Below are 11,729 nucleotides of genomic sequence, written 5' to 3' on the forward strand. Positions count from 1 at the left end.
ATAAGATCTTATCTCGTTTTTCGAGACAAAATCGTATAAAATGTTTATCATACGAATGCCATCAATACCAAACAACCCATAAATGATTTTACGGAGGGTACACCCGTATAAAATGTTTATCTAAAGTGTCATCTTAATTACGAGGCAACTTCCATACTTGACAACTTTCTCCTTTGTTCATGATGTCGCATTTGCCACTTGGCACTCGCAAACTAATTTTTCGAATAAACAAAGGCTTTGTAAGTCTCTTATCCATATTTTTACATTTTGCGATCAGTCTAAGCAAAGAACTGTCTTTAATAGATGACTGCGGATTATTCAATTCCAACTTATGACGAAGATAACCTTTGGCTGGTTCAGTTGACTTGAATCTTCCTTTCCACCAACTGCCTCTCTTTTCCTCTTTCTTTAATTTGACAAACACCTATCAAACAGTTCATATCGGAAAGATGCCTTTCGTCTTTGAAGTATGAAAACTAAATAAATAATACTGCAACAAGGTTTTATATGTATTCTTATCTTTTTTAACAAGGTTTTATATGTATTCTTATCTTTTTTAACAAGGTTTTATATGTATTAGAACAAGGAGTAGTTGGAAGAAGAAAGAAAAGATGAGTGCAGGCGATAAGGTTTCCATGAAAGAAAAGCAAGAGAAGCAGCGGCGGCTCTCCGTTGAGCAGTCGGCAATGGCGGGTGTGTCACCTGCTGTCTACTTTCCGTCGCCGGGTCAACCTCAGTTTCAGACGCCATCCCCATTCGAATACTCTATTGCCTCCACCACGTGGAGCTCCCGGCACTCCTTCCAAGTCCCAACTCTTGTCCTCCGCTCCCTCGCGCTACTCTTCTCTTTTGTATCTGCGCTCTCTCTCGCTGCTCCGAGACACGGAACGCCTTTAAACAACCCACCCTTAAGGTGAGCATGCCTACCTTCTGTTCTAAGGATAGGTCAGATTGACAGATGAAATTATAGAATTCTATCCCCAATAAAGCATTAGCAAACTAAAAGGGTGAAAGAAATGAGAAATCCTTTTGTTTTTCAAGGATCATAGAGTCAACGTATAGTTATGGAGATACAGCCCCATCAGTTGGACAGATCAGGAGTGCTCGGGCGCATCACAGCATCAACATGGATAAAGGGGTGGCAATTTCTGACTCAACCCATTCCATCAATTAACAACCCACCCAAGAGTCCAAAACCCAACCTACCAATCAACTGTTTTCCATGTTGATGCTGTGATGCGCCAGTCAACCTCCTGGTCTGTGCAAATGGTGGGCTCATTCAAGACATACGGTATCGCTTAAAAACCTGATTGCCTGATTCCATCCCCAACCCGTTTGAGCTCACTCTTCTCTTGTTCTAGTTCAACCTATCACTATGCGAGATGGATGGTAATTGAGACATATGCGGGCTGTTTGCCGAGACAGGCCGACCTGTTGTTTCCAAGTGAATTCATCTTTGCTTCTAAGAACCTTGCGAAACTTGATGCAGGTACTGCTTCGTAGTGACCATCGGAGCTTCTGTTTACTCAGCCTTCCAACTCTTTAAGGGTGTATGTGACTTTGTCTACAGAGGCATTCTCATCTCAGAGGTGGTCTCTGACTACATGAGCTTCATTTTCGATCAGGTAAAGGTCTTTTCTGATACGATTTCATTTAATAAGGACCATTTCTGGTTCTGACTTCTGAAGATGGAGGGTCCGCCCCTTGGGGTTGTTATGGTTTGTACTTGTGTATCTCGAAAAAGCATATATGAATGGGATTGAAGTCGTAAGTCTCAGGGCGACCTGAGAACTGGGGACAACAAAACTGGATGGGTTCAGGTTCATGGCGGATTCTAGCAAGTCCTCTTATCGAGAATATCCAAGTCATCCCCATTTTCAAATCTCAACCCATTAATTTGATTTGCTAGCATAGAGGGAAAAATGAAGTATTTGCTTGTTCTATCTCTTCTTGCTTGGTTTCTATTTGAAGGCTTATTCTCTTCCTTGTGGACAATATATGAAACAGTTGGTGTGTTACCTGCTCATATCTTCAGCGTCGGTGACTCTATCTGCAACTCAACACATAAAAAGTAGTACACCGCTATGGAAGGCATCAGTGGTTTCTTTCAGCATGTCTTTCGCGGCCTTCCTTGTTTTCGCAGCTTGCGGCATCTTGTCCGGCTACAAGCTCTCCAAGAGGATCAGCTGGTGAACTTCTGAAAGCAGCCTGGCTAAAGCTTCTCATCCCAATTCCCACGAATGTAAAGGTCACAATTGCTTTTATATTAGTGTACGTTAAAATTGTTGATGACAGACAGTCGCTTTGTAGATAAACCAAGCATCCATGGCACCTACCAAGTTAATGGGTAGTTATTGGGTCACTCTAGCCTGATGTGCAGATCAGAACTGTTTAAATTGCATCTTGTTATTACATAATTACTGTGTGGACAGAGAAATTGTTGTGGAATGTGACCTGGATGGATGGGCTCTCTTTGAAAATTTAGTGGAGGACGATACCCGTGGGCCCAAAACTCGGCTTCCGTCAGGGTAGGAATGGCAACGGGGCAGGGCGGGGACGGCCCAGGGAGCCCTCTCCCCATCCCGTCCCTGTGAAAATTCCCATCCCCGCTAAATGGGATAAGGTTATTCCCATCCCACTCCATCCTTGCAGGGATCTTCATTCCCCGTGATTTTTTATAATGTTAATCATTTTGTTTTTGTTTTTTATTTTATTTAAAAAATAAAAAAAAAATAATTAAAATTTATAATTCTATTAGAAAGATGCAAACATATTCAACCATATTTTTAAAAATATTAATATATAGATATATGTGTACATATAAACATTAAAACATATATAACATATGCATACATATATACATATATATTAGTGGGGACCCCATGGGGCGAGCGGGGAGTACTCTCCCCGTCTCTGCTAACGGGGATGAAAATTTCCCCATCCCTACGGGGGAAATCATCCCCATCCCTGCCCCATTCGGGATAGATCGCCATGGTGATTGGGGAAATGGGGAAAATTGCTATCTCTACATCAGGGCAAGCTCGTGCCAACACCATTCCAACTGTCCTTTTCAACCTTGCTTTGGGAAGGGAATATCTCTCTCCATGAAATAAAGCACAGAAGTAGGGAGATGCAAAGTTGTAAAGGCTGCTGAATGGGTTTTGCCCTGACCGAACTCAGCCAAGCCAAGCCAAGCCAAACCATTTTCTCTTCCCAACTAATCTACCAACACTTTTGTTGCTTTGTGCATCTCTAGGTGGGTCATACACTTGTACTTCTAACTAGGGGTGCAAATTGGGCCGTGTTAAGGCTACATTTAGCATTTCTTATTTTAAGGACTTATCTCCTTTATACATTTAAAATGTTCTTTATGAACAGTGAATTTTTAATAGCAAAAAGGAGACAAATAGTTAAAATAAAGAATGCCAAATCCCAAGGTTATGAACCCCAACCCTAATCCTAATCTATGGCTGTTTATGAGACCCATCAAACTGACCAATTCAGCCAAGTTGGTTGGTTTTCAAACAATACCGGTTAATTTTAGTGCCTAAAATAAAATAAACCACGAAATCAGGTTGGTTTTAGTTTGGTTGTGTATAAACCGACTATATATATAGCCATTTTCTTTCTTTTTAAAGTGAACTATATATATAAGATCTAGGCTCTTACCCCCCCCCTCAAAAAAATAAAATCTAGGCCATGAAAATGCCCTCCTAGCATATTAAATTAATTTCAACCATCCATACAAAAAAATTTCAGCCAATCTGGGCTATCGAGTATCAAATACACCCAAAAATCTATACCATGAAAGCGGTCTTTTTGGAGAAGAGAATTAAGAATGTCCGTATATCATCAGTCAATTAATTCCAACCACCCAAATTATATATGGAGATTTAATTGATTTAGCCATGTAAATGAACTAACTCAACCCAAAATCTAAGCCAATAAATTATTCTTCTGAAGCTAATTAGTTAATTTCAATCATCTAGCTGATATTAAGATTTCAACTAATCTAATTCTAAACCACCTAAATCATACCAAATTAAACCAAGGATCTAGTTTGTCTGTTTGATATCCACAAATTAATTATTGGATTATCAAAGTGAGGTATTCCTAATTTTCACAAGATGGAATACATAATTTTATCAATAATTAAAAAAATGCGTAGACAATTTAATGTTTTGTCAAGAATTTAACATTATACAAAGCTATAAGAGGCCAAGTGTAGGTATATGTTGATCACCATAACTGTAATAGCATAGAAGGTGCTCAACCGATGCCACAAAGGTACCCATGACGAGTTCACACTCGGTACAAATCTGCAATGAGCTCTGAGCCTGCACAGACTTGTGATGAGCTCAAAGCCTAAAATGAGTTTGTGATGAGCTTAGGGCCACCACGGGCTTGCAATAGACCCAAAGCCACAATACTAAAGACAAACTCAATGCCATCGCGAGCCTACGATGAACATAAAGCCATCGTGAGGCTACAATGAACATAAAGCCATCGTGAGGCTACGATGAGATCAGATCCATTGCAAATCTACGATGAGCTCATAGCCACCGCTTATCAATGACGAGCGAAAGAACACGACAAACATAAGCATCACATCAGTCTAGGAGACTCGGAAAAGGAAGTAACATACGTGTATTATGAGAATCCTTAGATGGAAGGAAACATCGTTCTTGAGATATCTCATAAGACACGTGGCGAAACCCTAGCGGTGTTCCCTAACAACTGACACCGAATCAAAGATCCCCTTTCCTTGTGGGAATAAAACACTTTTAGCTCATTCCTTTCAAGACCTCGGGATCTCTCCCTATAAAAGGAGGTCTAACTCATAATGAGAGGAAATTCTGTCAATCATAGACTTTAGCCTACCCTTTGCCCTCAGCTTTCGTCCTTCAAGGAGACCCGTACGTAGCCTTACCACACCACTCACACCAAGTATCAAAAACAATAATAAAGAGGATTATCATTTTCACTCTCACCCACAAATTATAAGGGCCTACCTCATTAAAATATTACAGGGTCTTTGTAATTTACCCCAAGTAAAATGCGATGATTTGAAAATTAAATTGAAATTCAACATATAAGAGTCCAATTATGATCCATTTTCCAACTAAGAGATGGTGTGGAAGCTGATTTGTTCTAGTAGAGACATGATTCAATAGACTGGACCAGCCGGTTGAAGATATTGAACCATGACTCGAGGCTTTGACTGATTCGGTCATGCCCAAATAACCAGACTTGCTTAGAAACTGTTGAGAATCGGCTGACCAGCCGATTGAACCAGAAAACTGGTGAACCGGTCCCGACTTCATAAAACCACCTAGGTCCATACATAAGTGAAATTTTAAATTGTTATTATCAAAATTTAAACCCGAGACCTCTTATTTTCATAGATTACTTAATTATCACTAATCCACCTTTTTACTAATGCTAATTAATGACTATTTATTATACACATTACATTATTATGCATGTATTTTAAAGAAAATGTAAGTTAAAAGGCTTGAACCCTAGTCATTTGTTTTAGAAATTAAGAAACTTACTGATGATGCACAATCCGGCCGATCTTAGCTGTCAACGATCTTGCCTCTGAACTGAGTGGTAGGGACCTAAAACGGAAGGAGAAGAGAAGCTCCGGGGAGAACCCGGCGTAAGGGCTCCGAAGCTCAAGTTAGAGTCTTTCAAAGGCAAGGTAGACCAGATAGCGCAAAAGTTAGCATACCTCGTTCCTGGGGGGTAGGAGCCTTTTATAACCACCTCGCACACTCACTTTCAGGCTTCCGTCAGATCGGGCATGATTACTTCTGAACCCCTGCCAGTTCGGATGTCATTTCCTCTGGCCGGACAGAACCGCCACTGCTCCTTTTGTCGGAGCCGTCTCCGTGGCTAGTGACGACGGTTGCAGGTGGCGGTAGCAGGAAGCCGTTTGAAGTGCGGCTGTCAGGCGTCAGATCCCAAATCAGTCAGGTGCGTCGCCCTTGGATACGGACGTCCTTGGTGTTGGGTACATTTGGTCAGCCTGGTGTTTCGGAAGCGAAGTGTTGGAGTGGCGAGCGAGGTGTCTTGAGTTCGGTTTGGAGTGTTCCGAGCTACCATGGGCCAGCTCGGGTCAGCTTTGTGAGGCTTGGGGCCCAGTATAGTTCGTGCTCCTTGCAGGGAGCTCGGGTTCTTAGTAGGGAGCTCGCTCTTAATAGGGAGCTCGGACTCCCAGTAGGGAGCTTGCTCTTAATAGGGAGCTCGGACTCAGGGTAGGGAGCTCAGGCTCAGTAGAGCGGTCTGGAGTTCGGGCTCGGTAGTGAGCTTGGACTTGCTTCCGATGTTCGCTTCGGGCGCTCTACTATCCCGAGTTGCTTGCCTTTGCCACGTGTCGGGCGATTGCGAGGTCAGGCCAAATTTCCCTTCATCAATTGCCCCCCACTCCCTGCGACAAGGGTCCTGTCTTGGCACGGGGAGTTCCTAAGGTAGCAGGAGGGTTTTGGTCTGTGCTGAGGGCGCTCGATTTAATTTGACTTTCAAAAAAGGGCGCGCGTTTGGGAGACGTGACGGCAGTCGTTCGAGAGTTGGGCTGCAGACGCTTTTATTGCGAGGAGACGTGCGTCGACACCCCGTCAGTTTCGAGAAGGTGCGTGCTGACACCCGTCCTCTGACAGGACGTGTGTGACGCTCCGTCAGTTTCGGAAAGACGTGTGCTGATTGGTCTCGGAAGACATGCGGTTTAGCGCGGCTGTGGGCCGTTGGATTGGCTTCGATCTGGGCCATCGCTTTCTGGCCGCTGTAGATATAAATAGCGCGCGGGGGGGGGGGGGGGGGCGTCCTTGCTACTGTTGTACATCTTGAGCTCGCGCCTAAGTTTCAGTTCGCGTCCAGGCTTTTTAGCTCGCGTCCCAGGTTCCTTGCTTGTTCGAGCTTTCATGGTCTGCTTCAGTCTTCTTCCTGGGTGAGTGCTTTTGGAATCCCGTTCCGTTTCCCGATGTCTAGTTCGGAGGGTTCAGATTGTTCAAGCGGGTCTGATGTAGGTTCTACGAACCAGTTTGCGTACCCCGGTAGTTCAAGTGAGCCCGATGTAGGTCCTGAGGAAGGGGTCGGGCCTACAGCCCGAGGTGCTTCGGGTAGGTCGGCGTCCACCTCCCGTCGTGGCTGGGTTGTAGATTAGTTCGGCCCTTCGACTATGACGCCTGAGGGACTTCAATCCCTCATAGACTACTACGACTTGCCTGGGGAGCACGGTTACTTCATCCCTACGGGCAGCTTCCCTTGGGAACACGGTCCTAATGAGATCGTGATTTTCCGGGAACAGCTTGCTACGGGGCTGCGACTGCCCTTTCATCCTCTTCTCGTCGAGGTTCTAAACCACTTTGGTGTGACGGTCGGCCAGCTTCACCCGAACTCTATTAGAAATTTAGTGGGGACGATCTCCTTATTTTGTGACGAGAACTTTCCTTTGGATCTGGAGATTTTCTCCTCTATTTTAATGCTGAAGAAACAAGTGGGTCCCCTTCCTGGGCGTAGGCGGGCATACTACCTGTCTCCTCGCCCGGGCTTCAAGCTCTTACACGGACTCCCTAATAAGGTCCCGGGGTGGAAGCGGGACTATTTCGGGGTGCGAAGTGCACTGGGGTGGCCGTTTCAGACCGGCTGGGGGATGGCCGCTCCCGATTCCGGCGTCACACTTGATAAGGAGACGGCGAAGGGCCTCCGGCAATGGGCGCGGCTTGGGCTGGATTGTCAACGGTATTTGACAGAGGCCAAGCTTATTGCTGCGGGCCTGAGTTCGGGTAGGTTCTTTCCCTAGTGATCCTGTCTTGCTCTTCTTTTACGTCTTACTGATGCCGAACTCCTTTTCGCAGGTATGATGGACTCTCGAGGGACCCGAGGTGGGCACTTGTTCCAGGGCATGAAGAGGAGAAAATGGGTGGCTAAGCGAGCTCGCGCCTAGCCATCCTAGGGTGCGGAGCCCGAGGTGCCGGATTATCCGGCAAAGGAGCCCGAGATGGTTCCTCCTATGTAGGAGCCGGCGGGGGCTCCTTATGCCGAAACCACACACACGGGGGCTCCCGCTTACTCCGAGTCTGCCTATACGCGAGCTGGGCCGTCGGGCTCGGAGGCCCCGGGGGACTTCAGGAGCGTGCTGTCGCCTGTTCAAGCTCTTCAACGGAGTAAGGAGGCGATGTTTCCCGAGGAAGTTGCGGCGTGAACCGAGCTCCCTCTACACCAAGTGGCCTGCCGTGCTGTTACTCATGCCATGGTGGTAAGTGCTCCCTTCTTTAGAGTTCGTCTTTTATTCTTCTATTCGTTCCTTTGATCCCGTTTTCCTTTGATAGGTGAACTCTTCCATTCATGCCTTGGCGAACCAGGTGGAGAGATGCTCGAGGCAGGCGCGAGCTGCCGAGGAGAATGCTCATGCTGCTGAGGCTGCTGCTCGCCTCGTGCGGTCTAGGCAGGCGAGGTCTCAGAGAGATGTCGAGGCCATGGGAGTGGTGGTGAAACATATGGCAGAATTAAAGCTGGACCTGGAGCACCAGGTCAAGTATCTTCAGGAGGATATCAGGGAGAGGACTCAGATCTTCTGTCAAGGCATCGAAGACACGAAGAAGAAAGCTGTCAGTGATTATATTGCTTCGCCGGATTTTGATGATCTGATGGTGGACTCCTACAGGAGGGGTTTCAAGCTAAGCCGGTGGATGATCCGGAATACGTACTCCGACCTCGATACCAGCGCCATATCCACTTCGCGCATTACTCAAGAGATGGCTAATGCTGCGGATGCCGAACCGGACTCCGAGGGGGAGGCAGGTCCTTCGGGTGTTGTCGAAGTGGCTTCTGATAATGATGAAGTAGCCCCTGGCTTGTAATGGCCTTTTCTCTTTTTTTTTTTTGAATGTACACATCTGAAATGAAATGGCTTTTTGTTCAAGTGCTGGTTATGTCTTCGAGCTGCGTTTTTTGCCGAACTGACCATTTCGGTCCTTTAGTTCGTTTTCTGACACCTTTATCTGAAATGAAATGGCTGTTTTTCTGGTTGTCTTCGAGCTGCGTTTTTTGCCGAATTGACCCTTTCGGTCCTTTAGTCCGTTTTCTACCTAGGCTTCGGGGTGCTTGCCTTGGTGGTTTATAGGTAGTATCTTCTTAAGTTGACGACGTTCCATGCTCGGGATACTTGTTTTCCTTCTAGGGTCCCGAGCTCGTATGCTCCCCCACCGAGTGCTTTCATTACTCTGTAGGGTCCTTCCCAGTTTGGTCCAAGTTTCCCTACGCCGGATTCGGGCACCATGACCTTACGGAGAACCAGGTCGCCGACGCGGAAGTTCCTCTTCTTTACTCGCGCGTTGTAGTACCGAGCTACCTTTTGTTGGTAGGCCGCAGTTCGGATGTGCACGAGGTCTCTCACTTCGTCCAGTAGGTCGAGGTTGGTGCGTAACTCGCCCTCGTTTGTCTGTTCGTCGTACGCTTCTAGTCGCAACGTAGGCACTTCGATTTCCGCCGGGATCACCGCCTCGGTGCCGTAGGTGAGGTTGAAGGGGGTCTCTCCTGTGGCGGTTTTTTCCGTGGTTCGGTGAGCCCATAGGACACTTGGTAGTTCGTCTGCCCACAAACCTTTGGCTCGGTCTAATCGTGCTTTCAGTCCGCGGAGGATGGCTCTGTTCATTACTTCTGTTTGGCCATTTGCCTGCGGGTGTGCGACTGACGTGAAGTTCTGACTAATTCCCATACTTTGGCACCATTCTTGGAACTTGATATCTTCGAACTGTTTGCCGTTGTCAGAGATCAGTACCCGAGGTAGCCCGAAGTGACATACAATGTTCTTCCAAAAGAAGTTCTATATGTTTCGGGCTGTAACTATTGCCAGGGGTTCAGCTTCTATCCACTTTGTGAAGTAATCTACTGCCACCACTAGGAATTTTCTCCTGCCTATCGCTGGTGGGAATGGCCCCAGGAGGTCGATGCCCCATTGGGCGAAGGGCCATGGGCTGGTGAGGTATTTGAGGTCAGCAGCGGGCTGATGGTGGATGCTGGCATGTTTCTGACACTTGTCGCATTTTCTGACGAGCTCGATTGCCTCTGTCTTCATTGTCGGCCAGTAGTATCCTTGTCGAAGTGCCTTTTGGGCGAGGGCTCTGCCCCCCAGGTGTCCGCCGCACAAGCCTTCATGGATGTCGCAGAGTACCAGCTCGGCTTCGGCTGGGCGCAAGCATCGCAGATAGGGGAGCGTGTAGGATCGTCGGTACAACCGTTCGTCTATCATGACGTATTTGGCTGCTTGGCGCTGCACCCTCTTTGCTACGTTGTGGTCCACGGGGAGGGTTCCGTCTAACAGGAAGATCGCGAGTGGGTCGATCCAGCTCGGCTCTGCTTCGGTGACGGGAGCGACCTCTTCTGCCACACCGAGAATGTTGGGCCGAGGTAAGTCCTCTACGTACACGGTTCTCCTGGCGTTGTGGCTCGTGCTAGCCAGTCGGGACAGGGCGTCGGCCTCAGCGTTCTCTGACCTCGGGATTTGCTTGATGAAGTGTGACTGGAAGTTGAGCAGAGCCTCCTTTACTTTTACCAAATATGCAATCATTGTGAGCTCGCGCGCTTCGTATTCGCTTGTAACTTGGTTGACCACGAGTTGGGAATCACTGCAGATAACCATGTGCTTTGCTCCGACCTTGTGCGCTAGGTTTAGCCCGGCTATCAGTGCCTCGTACTCCGCCTCGTTGTTGGATGCCGCGAACTCAAAGCGTAGTGCATATTCCAGTTTTGTTCCGCTCGGGTCGCGTAGCACTATTCCAGCCCCGCTGCCTTGTTGGTTCGAGGAACCATCTACGTGAAGGATCCAGGGCTCCTCGTCCCAGTTCGCGCTTGGTCTAACTAGGAGGGATGCCACACTGGCTGCTACTTCACGGGGTTCGGACTCGTTTGGCTTGGGAGCTCCGAGTTCGCCCGAACTAGGGATCTCAGGCTCGACCGGCTCAGGGGCTTCGAGGCTAAACGTGCATTCTGCGATAAAATCTGCCAAGGCTTGAGTCTTAATGGCAGTTCTTGGCTTGTACTGGAGATCGTACTCGCTGAGTTTGATGGCCCACTTCGTCAGCCGGCCGGAAACCTCGGGTTTGAGTAAAACTTGTCTCAGAGGTTTGTCGGTCAGGACGATGACGGTGTGAGCCTGGAAGTACGGGCGGAGTTTCCGTGCTTCTACCACCAGTGCATACGCTAGCTTTTCTATCTGCGGGTACCTTGTCTCTGCTCCCTGCAAGATTTTACTAACATAATATATGGGTCGTTGGACCCGGTCTGCTTCCTTTACTAGTACCGAACTGACCACCTCGTCGCTAGCCGAGAGGTACAGTTCTAAGACTTCGCCTTCCTCGGGCCTCGCTAAGGTTGGCACACTGGCGAGGTAGCCTTTTAGCTCGTCAAACGCGAGCTGACAGTCTTGGGTCCATTCGAACCCTTTGCCTTTGATTGCTTTGAAGAAGGGTAGGCAGCGATCTGCCGACTTGGACATGAAGCGGCTTAGAGCGGCTATGCGGCCGTTTAGCCTATGGACTTCTTTTATTTTCCGAGGTGGTCTCATATCTATGATGGCTTTTATTTTGTCCGGGTTGGCCTCGATACTGCGTCGATTGACAACGTAGCCCAAGAATTTGCCCGAGGTGACGCCAAAGACACATTTGTTGGGGTTCAATTTCATGTTATACTGACGCAGGATTTGGAAGACAGAATCTAAGTCTTGT

At 47.4% G+C, this 11,729-nt stretch overlaps 1 protein-coding gene across 1 annotated transcript; it reads left to right on the forward strand.

Moving 5' to 3' along the window:
- Positions 1–411: 411 nt before the first annotated feature.
- LOC104596139 (CASP-like protein 4A4) lies at positions 412–2,396 on the forward strand. The gene is made up of 4 exons (XM_010257174.2): positions 412–500; positions 533–913; positions 1,490–1,625; positions 2,008–2,396. The coding sequence occupies exons 2-4, from the start codon at positions 612–614 to the stop codon at positions 2,191–2,193; spliced, it is 624 nt and encodes a 207-aa protein (XP_010255476.1). The 5' UTR covers positions 412–500; positions 533–611; the 3' UTR covers positions 2,194–2,396.
- Positions 2,397–11,729: the final 9,333 nt, after the last annotated feature.

Source organism: Nelumbo nucifera, chromosome 1 (genome assembly GCF_055504915.1).
Source record: "Nelumbo nucifera cultivar China Antique chromosome 1, China Antique-T2T, whole genome shotgun sequence".
Lineage (NCBI taxonomy): Eukaryota > Viridiplantae > Streptophyta > Magnoliopsida > Proteales > Nelumbonaceae > Nelumbo > Nelumbo nucifera.